The sequence below is a fragment of the Bison bison genome, unplaced genomic scaffold (genome assembly GCF_000754665.1).
Source record: "Bison bison bison isolate TAMUID 2011002044 unplaced genomic scaffold, Bison_UMD1.0 scf7180017864066, whole genome shotgun sequence".
Taxonomy (NCBI): Eukaryota; Metazoa; Chordata; class Mammalia; order Artiodactyla; family Bovidae; genus Bison; species Bison bison.
The window spans coordinates 584,402-599,974 of record NW_011494638.1 but is presented as its reverse complement, the minus strand read 5'-3'; the positions used below and the strand labels follow the sequence as shown (position 1 = coordinate 599,974).

At 36.1% G+C, this 15,573-nt stretch overlaps 1 protein-coding gene across 1 annotated transcript; it reads left to right on the top strand.

Annotated features, from left to right (window-relative positions):
- The first annotated feature begins 132 nt into the window (after positions 1-132).
- On the top strand, positions 133-15,573 carry ARPP19 (cAMP-regulated phosphoprotein, 19kDa). Its single transcript, XM_010836752.1, is given in 4 exon segments — positions 133-480; positions 9,035-9,132; positions 9,134-9,155; positions 13,224-15,573. Coding segments are annotated over 3 exon segments (288 nt in total). The 5' UTR covers positions 133-480; positions 9,035-9,037; the 3' UTR covers positions 13,395-15,573.

Here is a 15,573-nt window from a genome sequence, read left to right as displayed (position 1 = left end):
TGGTCCCGCCTGGAGCCGAGGGGCGCGGCCGAAGCCAGCCCGGCGCCGGTGCAGAGCGGGTGGCCCCGCTCTGCCCCTCCCCTGGGCAGGCCCGGCACTCCCTAGTCGGCGGTCCGCAGGAGCTCGGGTAGTTAGCTGGCCTGGTGCCGAATTGAGTATTGTCCGCGTTTGGAATGTGCCTTTTGACGCCTCGGTGTCTCGGGGTTTTCTTTAACCACCCATCTTTTCATTAGAGCCTTGAACCTTGTGGAGCCTAAGGTTTCCCATGGGCTGCTGACCTAGGAACCCTTGTTTTTCCCTCGAATAACTAACTTCAACTACTTGTATTGTCTGCGTGCTCTTCACTTCAAAGGCGGTATCTCCTGTTTGGGCGGTGACTTAGACCTAGGTTGGAATTTAAGATCCAGTCATCGTTGGCCATGTAACCTTGGTCAGTTGCTGAACTCTTCTGGCTTTAGTCTCCTCATCTGTAAAATAATAGTAAGTCCTTGCTTGATACTGTTGTGAGGCTTAAATGCGCTGGGTAACTTAGTGCTTTTGGCGCAACGTGTGGTTAGAAATGTGAGCCAGTGGGATTCGCATATGACTAAAAATTGGAATTTATTTTTTTCTTTTTAACCAATTTAATTGATCACTTTTTTTGTGTGGAAACATGGGGACATTTTGTAAATTCACTTGTAATATCTTGCTGGTGTAGAGAAATGTGCCACGGATCTGTGTGATTCAAATTACGAACATAAAGGCTTTATATTTGTATAGGCTAGCGCTTGCTTCTTCCACCGTAATTGTTTAAAGAATCAGAGGGCATTATCATAAATAGGATTTGGTCTAATACTTGCATTTTGTAAGGACTTCTGCTTAAGGTTACAGCCATGCCCCTAATCAGGCTGGAAATTTGATTAGTGTTCTAAACCCATTCCATATGTTCTTTACCATATTAACTTTTCCTGAATTGGATGGTTTTGTTATGATATTACTTGTAAAGTAACTGGAGGAAAAAAGACAGCGTAAATAATAGGCCAAGTCACTACTTTATTCGAGAATAGTCCAATGAAAACTTTGTTGGGTATTTTTCACACTTTGATAAAAATTGAACTTAGGGGGAAAATAAAGAGAAGTATATATATCATAAGATTGCGATCATTTATCATGGTGTTCATTATTTCTTTAGGATTTAGGAATCCAAATAAAATGGTCAAGCCATATCCCTGATGTCTTGTCTTAAACACTAAATCAACCCCATTTTCAACTGCTGATGTACAGTAATGTGCTATGTAATTTTCCTTTATGAGATTTGCTAGTATGTTGTTAAAGCGTGGAGTCTTGATTCACTTGGGACAGCCTAATATTATGTCTCTTAACAAGATTAAGGCTATCCTGAATGTTTTCTTTTTGTGTCTACATTAAAATTTTAATTCAGGTCCTCGTTTTTAGGGCTGTTGTCACTAACGCCAATGTGTTAGTAATATAATAGTGTCTCTTCTTGAATTAAGGTTTGGCTGTAGATGTTAAGTGCCCGTAGCATGGGTCCCGTCCCTAAACAGGAGAATGTGCACAGTCACTTCTGTGCTCCTGTGGGCCAAATCACCTGTTTCTTCTCTTTGGAAGAATAGTTAGATGACCTAAAAAAAATTAGATTATTGTCTGTGTACCCAAATGACCTTTCAATTAAAGCCAGAGTAAGTCAGCTAAAATATTTTTATAGTTTTATGGTATGTTAGCCTATTGCCTCTGAAAAATTAAAATCAAGAGATGAGCCTGGCATGGAGTCACTATCTAATTTGAATTATTAATTCAGTGTGGCATGTTGTTTTTGCTGAAACTGAATTTCTAGTATATGGAGAATATGGTAGCAGTTGTTAAAGTGCAGGAGATTTTTGAGTTTGGCAAGTTAACACTCCCTTGGACCATATGATCCCTCAATTCTCCTTTTGTAAGAGTAGGCTGTGTGGTCTTAGGTACCTCATTTACATTTTAAATTCAGCTCTATTCTTTTTTCATTATCCTGGACAAATGGAGTTGTAAATGAAAGCTCTGACAAAGCACCACAGAGGTGCTTAAATGTAAGATGGCGATTCAGATACCCTAGAATATGCTTATATTGTTCTTTACATTATCAGTGATGTGAAATCAAAACATACTAGCAGAGACCTCATGGATCCATCAGTCATCCACTTTTGAGTAACACTAAGCTGAGACAGGCATGCAGTCTGATCCTGGGGGTAAGAAGGGGCATGTGGAGATTTAAAACAGGTAATTCTGTAGTGAGCATCTTAAGCTTGGGCCCCTCCTTTATTTAACTTTTCTCCCATGCCCCCTAGCATAGCATCTGGCATTGTTCTGAAAATGTTGGTTAAATAAATTTTTTTCCACACTTTCCGGTTGAACACATTGTCAAAGCACTATGACTGTACAAATGGCACTGCTAGTACTGCAGTTAAAAAAAAGAGAGGCTAGACCATGGTAATGTAAAAAACCTTAGCTTAGACCCAGTTAAATCTGAATGAAAGTAGAGGAATGTTTTATATATAGATCTTCATATATATATATATGTATGTGTGTATATATATAGTGGCTTTTAGGGCTTCCCAGGTGGCTCTAGTGGTAAAGGACCCACCTGCCACTGCAGGAGACCTAAGAGACAAGGGTTCGATCCCTAGGTTGGAAAGATCCACAGGATCAGAGCATGACAACCCACTCCAGTATTCTTGCCTGAAGAATCCCATGGACAGAGGAGCCTGGCAGGCTGTAGTTCATAGGGTTGCACAGAGTCTGAGACAACTGGAGTGACTTAGCATGTACACACACGGTGGCTTTTAATTTTTTAAAAGAAGATCTTAATAGCAGATTCTCTAGAAAACAGTTTCTATTATAATATTCATCAAGTTAAGTTAGTAAGATGTCTTGGAAAAGGCTAACTCAAATATTTTTGACAGTTTAAAAGGTATGCTGGGCGACTTCCCTGGCAGTCCAGTGGTTAAGACTGCCCAATTCCAATGCTGGGGGTGTGGGTTTGATCCCTAGTCAGGGATCTAAGATTCCACCTGCCTTGTGGCCAAAAAAAAAAGATTACTGTTAATTTTAAAGAAAACCAGGGAGTTCCTGGTGGATTAGTGGTTAGGATTCCGAGCTTTCACAGTGGAGGCCCAGGTTCAGTCCCCGGTCCAGGAATCATCCTGCATGTCGAGCAGTGTGGCCAAAATAAATAAAAGGCATGCGTGGTGCTTTTGTGAGTGGTGAAAGAGGAAGAGAAATATTGTTTAAATTATTTCATTATGTCATCAGTAAAGAGTGAATATAAATTGCCTTCCCATTTTCCAAGTTTTTAAAAAACTGGTTAATATTGGTGTTTTCTGAGACTGTTTTTGACAGTACCTTTGGTAAGCAAAAGGCTCAAGATACATTCAGTTAGGAGCACAGCCTGCTACTCTGGTTTGTGTACAGCCATTAATTCTTAGCAATCTAGAGGTAAATCTCAGAAAAGTTTTGAAAAGTTTCTTAACTTCTAAAAACCATTTGGAATATATTGTATTTGTTCATTCAGTAGACTTTTATTGGGCATCCATTAAATAAATACCAGGCACTGGGCAAGCAGCAATGACTTGGTAGAACTCCAGAGTTTTTCCATAGAGGTTGATAACAGTATTAGTACCTTCCTGACAGTATACCAAAGGCTTTGTTGGCTTTCATTAATCAGTGCATCAGTGAACATACTGTTGAGCAGATAAAGAATTTGTTCAAAGTGGTCAGATTTTTATTTGCTGATGTTGCTATGTAACTTCCCTGCTCAGGGCCAAAGAGTGGTAATAATCATTCAAACTTGCTGTCAGTTCCATGGCAGACAATAAAATAATCCTTAATTATTTGAATATATGTTTGTGTGTACATATGTTTGTGTGTTTATACCTTATGCCCCTGCTACTTATAAAAAGGATAGCTAAAGTATTTCAATGGAATAGTTCACAAAAATGTAAGTGCCTCACATTAGTAAATGTTAGGCTCTGTGTGAGTTGTAGAGTGTTATGACAAGGATTATTTGGGGGCATATGTTACTTGTCAAGAGACTTAACTATCACTTAAAATATTGTTCTTAAATTTTTGTTTTTTTGTACATCATAAGCATTTATCTGTTGCGATATCCTGGATTTCTCTTTCCTAGTTCATAGGTTAGAATGGAAGTTTCAAAATTCTAATGATGCTTCTTCTGCCCCTCCCCCCAAAGCTGTTATCAGCATATAGAAACTACTTAGATAAATGCAGTCACTCATTCTAGTGTCTGTTTCTTTAGAGTAGTAAAATTTCTGTGACGCACAAAGGCTTCCTGGAGAGTAAAGTTTTGAAACCAGATTTGAATTTTTAAGAATACTTTCTTCTTGGTTAAGCTTGTCATTTCCTCTCTGTTGATTCTTTTTGTTGTATCTGTATTTCATTAATTTCTGTTTTTTATTTTCTCCTGTTTTCTTTGGGTTCCGTTCTTTGTCTTAACTTCTTAAGTTAGACCTAGCTCATTGAGTTTTAGTTTTCTTTAAGTCCTTAGACACTTGTATTTTGCAACTTGGGTATGTGTAGAATTTTTAGTATCAGTGAGCTCCGAGTATTTGTTATATTCCTATTATTCCTTTTTAAACCATGAATTATTTAGTAATGTATTTTAGTTTCAAAATGACAGGGAAATAATTTTGAAATAATTGACTTTTAACTTCTGAATTGTAGTTGGATTGTGGTCTGTACCTTGACTGCTTTGTCTTTCTCACCTATCTGTATGAGGAAGAGGTGTGGAAATTTCCTATGCTGATAGTCTTGTCATTTGCTCCCTATCATCTGACTGATTTATATATTTTGATGCTTTTTTGAAATTAGAGGCATGAACATTAGATCCTCTGTATCCCTAATAAAGCTTTTTGGCCTTTTTTCTCCTTTCTTGTCCTCCCCTCTTTTTGTCAATTGATTGATTTTCTTCTTCCATTTTACCCCCACTGTTAGTTTGGAAGTTTTATACTTCAGTTCTGTTATTAAATTTATTCCCCCTGAAATTTTATCAAGCATCCTTAACTAAACAAATTGTAAAATTAGTATCATAAATCTTTTTCTAAATGAGACACAGAATACTTTAAAAACATATATTTTTTTACTCTGTCCTTTTTTAGCCTCACATATTAAGCTCTTAAAATCAGAAAAATGAATCCGTTAATTATATCTCAATAAAGCTAGGGAAAATTAGAAAACTGACTCAGTATACATGCATATATACCAGTTTGTTTGATATTTCCTTGTTTATCTCAAAGTTTTTGAGGGATGTATTTTCATTCTAGCTGGAATAAATGCTCAAAAATTCCTTTGAAGGATGTCTAGAAATGCAATCACACCAAATTTTGTCTTTTGTATTTTTTAATATGATTGTAAGGATAAATTGCCCCAACTCTTTTAATATCTATTACAGCTTTTTGTATTTTAAATCACTGTGAAATGAAGTATTCACATCAGACATCTCCAGGCTCCAGATATTGATGGGGTTTTATAGGAATCAAAGTCAGGCATCTGGAGTAGGCTCTCAGGTCACTTCTCCTCGTTACCCCTGTGTACACCCCAGTCACCCACAATTCTGCCAGGACCATCCTGGAGGCAAGGTGACCTTTTTTTTGGTAATAGTAGTAGCAAAAGTTATACAACAGTTTTATTGCCTTAATTTTACTTGGCAGTTTACCATACATACTTGGTATAATTGGCAATTTACATACATTCTTCTATACTTTGCATTATTTCCTGTCTTATATTATGTAAGTACTTTGTAGGAAATATTTCAATAAATTGCTCATTTTACCTGATTTTTTATCAGTTAGTGTCCTCTGGAGAACAGAAATCACTGAGGGTATATCAAACAGAAAGGGATATGGTTTAGGGGATTAGGTTACAAGGTTAGAGTTGCAAAAGAGGGGAAAATGATGTTTCCAGAAGTGAGGAATTACAAAAAACTTTTGACCCTGTGAGAGTGAGCACTATTCTGAACCCAGTGTCCTTGAGCCCGCATCTCATGTAGCGGCTACCATAGCTCCTGATCGTGAGCTTAATGCCCTTCTGCAGAACACACAGGAGCTGCTGCTGTCTGCATGTGTGTGGCATCACCAGGAAGAAAATGCCTTTTAATCTGATATAGGTTCCACTGACAGACTCTTAAAGGAATTCGGTCTGGGAAATGTGCTTTCAGGCTTCTGTTGTGATTCAGAAGAGTGTTTAGAGAAGGGTAAGTGTGGGCTCAGTGTCCATGGATACAGTCCACTACCAGATGTGTTCTTAATTCTCCACAAGCAAGTCTGGACCTATGTCAAAACGTTGGTGAACACCCAAGCATTTGAACTTGCTTATTAATAAGCCCTGAAACTGTCTACATCTGCCAAAGGTTTAAGAATGTTTCTGTATGATCCTTTAAAAGTATTGTAGATGTTTGGATTGGTATTGACTGCATTTTAAAAATGTAACTTTGGTCACATCTTGCACCTTCTTGGTATTAAATGTAGCTAAAATTCTGAATCCAACCACAAAGTTGCAGCTAGCAGGCACTTGCCCTTGTGCTGTATGTTGGGAAAGAAAGTTCAAGAATTGCTTTGTTTTTCTAGGACACATTACAGATTAATTGTAAATCTAAATATTTTGAGCTGTAGGTGCTATTTTCCCCAAAGTATTTTTCAATAGTAAACTGTTAACTGTTTCAACTTAATTGAGCTGTTTCATTTAATTGGATATTATATGTAAGTATATGCATAAATGTATTCTTATTAAAGTATGGGAATGCCAGATAAAATGGCATATTGTGTACAACTTTTTTCCTGTGTGTATAAAACGGGGAAACCTGAATACACGTGGGAAACTAGGGAAAATTAAAGACTATTTCTTAGATATAGAGAACTGATAAAGAAGTGGAGAGCTCTCATTTCCCAGGCCCAAGAAAGCTGGATGGTTTTAGTGGAAATGTAGGATTCTGTTAACATCCTTTAATTTGAAGGTGCTCGGGCTGTAATCAGGTTGGAGTCCTTTTCAACCAGTTTCCAAATTTAGCTTCAACCTATCTAAAAAGCCATTGTACAGTGGAACCCTAGAGTAGGTCCCTCCCAAGTCCACTTCTAAATTAACCACTATGAATACCTTGGGGCCATAATAGCAAAGTGAAGCCTCTGTGGTGACTACTCTGTTATACTTACTTAATGTCTCCAGCTTATCTGATGATAAGGCAAAAATCCATATAACTAAAATCACCGTTATATAACACTGGTAGAGTCATGATCACATTGAAGACAGCCCCACGTCAATTTTCAGGTCAAGTGATAGTCACTTTTTGTCTAGTGTTTAAACAGATGACTGAGCTGGTTCTTCAGCTGATTGCCAGCTGAGGTAGTTGACTCCTTTTGTATGGGCTGAGTTTTGAAACACTAGAATGATAAACAGTATGTTGATATGCTTACACTCTGAAAGAGACATACTCTGGGATTGAGACTCATGGGAATAGCAGGTTTACATCACACATCTCACACTTGAGCTACCCTTTTTGAAGAGAATGACTGGCAGAATCACTGATACTATTTTGAGTCTCTGGCTGGGCACACATACATCAAGTGAATGAATGATGTGACCTCTGTAAAAAGAATGAAAATCAAAGCATGTAGATGCATGAAATGGCAGCTTCTAGAGAATAGAACACTTGAAACAGAAGGAAGCATACACATAAAAGAAGCCCCAGAGAAAGGATATATTTGACAGCAGCATCTGTATTCTCAAAATCCTCCAAGACTAAAAATGAGAAGAGGTAACAGTGCATGAGGAAGTTTTCACAGGTGAAAAAAAATATTGACAATCTATAAAGTTGATTATAAAACATATGAATATACTTTTAAGGAAGATATATGCAAAAATTACATGAAGTTGTTTCTTCAGTTCCTAGATTAATATGATTACTTGCTGCTTTCTAAGATCAGTAGGCTTGGCATATTTATGGATAGCTTTTCTGCTTTTTGACTTCATAAATAGCCTAGAAGAATCAAGATATACAGAGGTGTGTGATTTTGCTGAGCTGGTGTGCAGAAATGATCCATTAGCTAGAAAGTGTGCCTTGAGCCTCCCCTATCTTGGCAGTGCTATTTTTGTTCATTCTTTCTTCTGCACTACTTGCCATGAAGTGGTAGACACTGCTTTCCTGTAAAATACCATTTCAGGGGATTGCCCCAACAGTCCAGTGATTAAGACTTCATGGTTCCACCCCAGGGGTCGAGGGTTTTATCCCTCGTGGGGAACTAAGATTCCACATGCTGTGTGGCATGGCCAAAAACAAACAACAAATGTATCATTCTTGGGAAGAAAGAGGGCTATATCTTGACTAGTGTTAAAAGTGAATGGTCTTTAAAATATTGATAGTCCTTGAACAGAAAACGTATTTTCAGTACATTAAAGAATAGGATCTTTGGCATGAACAGTGTTTGCCATTAAATATGGGGAGAAATTAGGCAATAGAATCTAAAGATTGACAGATGGTGTTTCTCTCCTTTAAAAATAACAGAGTCTTATGCATTGAGTGATTCAAGGAAAATGTATCAGATAAGTAAGCTGCTATTAATTTCTATTAAAGAATCTCAGAGCTTCCAATTAAACATGATTTTGAATAAACAGATCAAAAAGATTTTTTTCATTTTAACATTATTAAGGTAGTTCTCTAAATATGGGCAGAGAGCTGCTGCATTCCATAGAAGGTGAATAACTATAAATGTATTATACATGACTCGAAAGTAATGGCAAGCAAGACTTCAGAGCTGAGCTATCTTGGTATTTTTATCCAGTGTGTGGGGTGCATCACAGCTATAATAGAACTATCACATGGATCATTTGAAAAACAAGGCAGATTTTTAAAGCCTCTGTGCTTGGTTTCTTAGTCAGATGCTGCATTATTTGGCATTCGACAACAAAAGTCAGAATCCAGGTATTTAAAAGGTGGAATTATCTAATATAACTGAATTGTAATACAGAAGTAATTTATTTAAAATTATTTCAGGAAATGGAAGATAAAGTGACTAGTCCAGAGAAAGCTGAAGAAGCAAAATTAAAAGCAAGGTATCCTCATCTGGGACAAAAGCCTGGAGGTTCCGATTTTAAGGAAACGATTGCAGAAAGGGGTAAGTTCTCATATGTAAATCTTCAGCTGTTTACACCCTGTGAACTCTGTGCTGAAAGAGGCTGTGGAATAGGTGTCTGTATTTATACCTCTGTACCTTACTACCAGATATGTGTGTGTGCACTTACATGTTGACTCTAGTTATATGTGGATTATTTTCTCAAATCAAATTTCAAGAGAATATTTTTTCTGGCTTTATTGAGTTATAATTGATACGTAACATTATGTAAGTTAAAGGCGTAGTGTGATAATTTGATACATGTACATACCATGAAATATGTAACATAGTGAGGTTAACTAACATCTTTCACCTCACGTAATTACCATTTTCTTCTTGTTACGGTGAGAACATTAAAGCTCTACTTAAGTATATAATCCAGTATTGTTAACTGGAGTGACCATGCTGTCCATTTTTTAGATCCCTGGAACTTACTCATCTTATAATTAAAAGTTTGCACCCATTAACAGTTATTTCCCCTACCATTCATCCCCTGGCAACCACTGTTCTACTCTGTTCTCTGTGAGTTTGATGATTTTAATTCTACATATAAGTGATACCACACACTAATTGCCTTTCTACGAAAAGAAAATTTTAAAAGTGGCAAAATATAGAGTGGCATTTTTATATAGCATGAAAGAATGCTATTCACAGCTTTGAAAAATAGGATGACAAGGAAGAATTATAACAATTTAAAAATAAAATCCTTGTTCTGTGAAAAGCAATTTGATGGGAAAATCATTACAAAAATAATAGTATTTGTAACGCATAAAATAGTTTTTCAAATATACAAGGAAAACATTAAGATGCCCTAGATAAAGGATTTTAACAGAGGAAGTATTATTATTAAAACACAGAAAAAAATGTTTATACAGGATAAAAATCAATGAAATGTAAATTAGAACAATTATTTCTTTGTATTAGTAGCTTTAACTGTAATTTTAAAAAGTATAATTATAAAGACCATAATACAGGGGATACCTAGAAAAAAGCAGAATGGGAGACATATTCTACATTCTTTGTAAAATGTATTTGTGCCAAGTCTCATTGTGAAATGATACCACCAGATGTGGTTTTAATATGAATTATATAATAATCTTTGATTGTTAAATTACTATTTGAATTTAGGGTTTAACTGGTAATTAGTGTTTAGGAAGCTTTATTTTCCTTTGCTAATTTTCAACACAGCTTATACCAACAAGCTTTCTTCCAACGTTCAGGCTGTTGTCTTTGTCATTTTTCTCTAGCTTCAACTATTTATGACTTTTCAGTATTTTCAAGTTAGAATTTATATACATTGTATCTTGGAGTTGATGTTATAGATGTAAATAGTTGTCAGTAAGAAAATGCCACTTAAATCAAGAAATAATTATGTAGAATTTGAGAAGGGAGCTCTAGAAAAATTTTGTATTTTACCAAAATGTCAGTGAATAAGCACTTTTAGAGAAGTCAAATCTTATATTCAACTATATCATTTCTTACTATGTTAAAAGATTTTTATTTTTCAGAAAATATCTGGTCACATGATTTTAGTTTTCTTCTGTTGCAATAGCAAACTTGCAGATTGTCTTAGTATCTTTAACCAGTTTCTCACTCATTCGAGAAGGTCAGTTGCATATCATTTATATTAAGTTTCTTTCTGTTTTACGTACTCCGTGTTACTCAGATACCTATTTTTAGGCTTTAAACAATATGAGATGTGAGGGATATCAAGCAGCAGTCTGTCCCATGTTTTTTATGTTTGTGGAGTTTGTGAGGTCCCAAAAAACTGAGGATCCAATTTTAAGAAACATGACCTTAAATAAATACTATCACTTAGGTGATCCATTCATGTCAGTGCAGTTATAAATATGGTTGTAAGTATGGCCCTTAAATTGGGAGTGGGAGAAGACTCTTAAAAAGTAAGATGATACAGAATATGTTGGGGTTTTTTTCCCCCACTTAAAAGCAAAATTTAAAAATTGTTAAAGACATGTGATGTTGTCATCTTGAACTGTTTCTTTTCCCATATGAGAAACTTCGATCGATTTTAGTTTTTTTCTAGCCATACTACATAAATTTAATTCCTTTATCTCAAGCAAAGTAGCCTGATCAGTTAAGTGAGAGCCCCTTATGATGAATCTTTGGTTACTATAAGTGCAAGTGGAATCGCTCAATCGTGTCTGACTCTTTGCGACCCCATGGACTGTAGCCTATCACCCTACTCCATCCATGGGATTTTCCAGGCAGTAGTACTGGAGTGGGCTGTCATTTCCTTCTCCAGGGATCTTCCCGACCCAGGGATCGAAACCCCGGTCTTGCTCATTGTAGACAGACGCTTTACCATCTGAGCCACCTAGAATAGCTATTATTAGAAACTGACTTTACTACATTGGAGAAAATCTGCCTAAAATTTGCACTGTGTGTTAAATTTCTCATTTTGTGCTTTTGACTCTAAAAAATTTGGCAGGCTGCTTTCTCCTTTAGAGGCTACTAAACTCTTAAGTAGCTCACTAATGTAATATATAGTACATCAGAAATTCTGGGATTCTTTTTTTTTCACTGCATTAATTTTATTATATTTTTAATTTTTATTGGAGTATTGTTGATTTATAATGCTGTGTTAGTTTCATGTGTATAGCAAAGTGAATTACACATATACCTTATCCATTTTTTTTTTTTTTTTTTTTCCCATTTAGGCCATTACAGAGTATTAAGTGAAGTTCCTTGTGCTATACAGCAGGTTCTTATTTGTTAGTTATCTATTCTATAGTAATGTGTATACTATTATCAGTCCCAGTCTCACAATTTATCCTGCCCCCCACACTACACACATTTTAAAACATGCAGAAATGAAGCTGCAGCAAATCTTCCTGGTCCGAGTTTCCTACTCTTTGTCTCTTGGCCTAATGTTAGGTGCTTATAAAAGAATAGTCCCTGGAGGAAGGCAGCTCATGAGATCTTTTTTTAGGCTACTGAACAACCTTAAACTAAGCTGTGATTTCCTATTTCCTCCATTTACCACTTGAGTTATCTCTGAAATCTCAAAAAGAGTATTTATATTTTTCACCCTTTGTCCAGGTCCTCATCTCATATCTGGATGATTCTTCTTGCCTATGCTGTGGGCTCTGAGTAACCACAGCATCTTGTGTATTTAAGACAGTATAATAGTGGATTTAGGTGGCTGTTGTCCATTTTTATGTCTCTTCATGATTCACATAGTGCCTTGTATAGTATAGCAGGCGTTCAGTAAAGGCAAGCCAAACACGATAGGTGAAAAGTCGGAACCTGGCAAATTCACCTGTTTTTACTTTGGAACACACCAGTTTATGTAGATTGTCTATATTAAGGTTGATCTTTAGCTCCAGAATTTCTATTTCAGTGATAAAACTGGTATGGTGTTCACCTATTCATCTCTCCAACTAAAAAGAGTGATTGTTATACTTAGTGGCTTAGGTGAAAAATGGTGGTATAGAATAGGGTTGTGTATTTTAAGTGATAATTTCTATTCAGTTTATTTCTTCGATTACCCTAGCATTTATATTTGAACCTTAAATTTAATTTTAGTGAACTGCTTAAATTCAAATAAATGGTTTAAATCCTTACAGAAAAGTTCATTTTAGTTGACAGAGTACCAGCATCTATGAATAGTTTTCATAATTGTAAGCTTGATTGAAGGTGGGTGGCACATCCCAAATATAAGTTAGTGAGTTGTATGTGTGTGTTTTTCCCCAAAATCATTTAAATAAGAATTTAACCTAGGTGTTTACATTAGTAAATGAAAGGCTTGCCTCCCATTCTTAAGTCCAGGGCTGTTCACTCCCAATAGATTGATTTGGAAGTTGATGTTAATCTTGAGGGTTCCATACTGGAACTAGAATGATGTAAGTAAGCCTGAAGAAGGTGTTCTTGCCTGACTGACAGAATTCACTGTAGAGACATAGCTATTTCATGTAATTGATATTTGCTTTTTTCTAAACTTTAGGCTTATTTTATATTGACAGTATAGAGTCACGTTTATATCTTAAATGAATGTAATTGCATAAAAACTTTTTAAACTCTAGTCTGAATTCTTCTTTTTTTCCCTTGTAGCAAAAATATTTTGATTCTGGGGATTACAACATGGCTAAAGCAAAAATGAAGAACAAGCAACTTCCTACTGCAACCCCGGATAAGACAGAGGTCACTGGTGACCACATTCCCACTCCACAGGACCTTCCTCAACGGAAACCATCTCTTGTTGCTAGCAAACTGGCTGGCTGATTAAAAAGAGCTGAACTGCATGAATCTTCTAATGCCCATTATTTCTCCTTAATATGTTACTCCTCTGCTTTTTATTTCCTTTTACTCCCTGTGTCATTTGAGAGTGATGGCTTTGCAGGTAGCGGTAGTGTGTGCTGCTATTTTAAGGGAATATACATGTGTAGAGTTTTTGATTAGTTTAACAGTGCACTGATGAAAAGAACATGTTAGAGCAACATAAAGTAATCTACTTGAAAATAATTGTATATATTACCTAACTCCTAGTGTAGGGCTGGATCCAACAAGTAACTAACAAGTTTTGCAGTTTAAATGTTGGCTTTCTTTAATTCATCTTAATTATAGCTTTGTATGTTACTCTTATTTAATATAACCTCTACTGTTGGTTTCTTCTGGATTTTCCTTTTGGGTTTTGTAAACAGAAGTTTAAGACCACAAGTTAGAAGAGAGGTCACATATTTCAAACACAAATAAATGGGGCTCCAAAAGATTTGTATCCTGTGCTTGAACGTGAATGGCCTTAAATCTGTTTCGGCTTTAACAATAGAATTTTACTTGGGCAATATTTGCCCATTCTGGTGTAACTTATGTGACTCTATTGCTTAACAGCTGCTGTTGAAGCTAGTATTCTTATTCAGTTCTATAGTGTTCAGAATACCTTTTGTCATTGAAGATGTGAATGAAGTGTGCATGTGCATCGACTGTTGAATTCACTTTTGTGCCATTTTTGTAAATACAGTAGTTTTGCACAACCTCTCACAACTGTCTGTATTACTTTCACATATTAAAGAGTAGATAATGTGCCAACCAGAAGCACAAGTGTTCCTACAAAAGACTCTGTATGTCATTAGAGCTTTTGTATAGTAAGAGTAGTTTATAGTCTTGGGGTTATAGAATACCAAACTGAAATCTTTGCTCAGTCTGCCGTAGACTTAAGCTTTTTCATTTGTTAGCAGTACCCATGACATTCAGTGGCCTTGTGCAAATATGGTATGTTGCTTAGGCATATCTTTTGTCCTATGCAGAACGTTTCATTTTGACTTTTATGAAAATTACTGTTCATATAATTTATATAAACTTTTTTAATGTAGAAACTTTTTACTTCCACAGTCAATTTAGGGGACACTAGAATAAAATACTTTGCCTCTTGTGGCCCCTCCCTTCTTTTTTTTTGCTTCTTTGACTCACATTGTGTTGGGCTGTGCGATTCAGCCTGTTCAGAAACATAAGTGTACGTATGTTCACTCTTGAAATTTGCTCTGCTGAGTGCTGTATTTTCTAACCCAATAATTATATTTTCCTTATAATTTCCCAGTTGTTAATTAACCACTCTTAATCCTGTGTTATTACTAACTGACAATTGTTTAAATAAAAGGAAATTTATAATAAAACAAGTATTTGAGAAGATTGGCCCAGGAATCTAGTCAGAATGAGCTGAATTTCAAGTAATAATAATAAGCTAAGTGAATTAGACTTGTGACAGAGCAATTTACGTGATAGGTGGAACAGATAATACATATTTAGATATTTTGCTTCTATAGATGTCATTTTAATAAAATGTAAATTAATTGTATGTGTGGTTTGTCTAGTTAGTAAGAACTTTAATTAACAGACTGCTGGGACAAATCTACTGCTCTTTTAAGAGCTCTTCCCCTAAGTTGTGACGCTGTAGCATGACGCAGAGGATCTGTAACCTGAGATGATAGTGCGTTTTTCTTCTTTGACTTGTGCAGGGCCTCCACCTCTTTTGAGTCCAGGCATCTTTTCTGGATCTTGGCTTCATTAGATACTTGATTTCCTTTGATCCCAAATCACCATAGATGGTGCGTTGAGCATAGCGCCTGCACCTAAAGGCTGCCCTGCACTCTGGGGAAAGCTGGCTGATTATCTTCCTGCTCCACCCACCCCAAAAGAAGAGAACAACAAAATCAGTAATGCGCTAATTTGTTACTATAAGGATTGGTGGTTTTAGTTTTAGCCCCTAAGTTGTGTCCAACTCTTGTGGCCCCATGGACTATAGCCTGTCAGGCTCCTCTGTCCATAGGATTTTCCAGGCAAGAGTACTAGAGTGGGTTGCCATTTCCTTCTTCAATTATAAGGTTTAGTTATACATAAATAGATTTGTAATGAGAGTAAGTAGGTTATTCAAAAGCATGTATAATCATTATAGGATTGATTTACG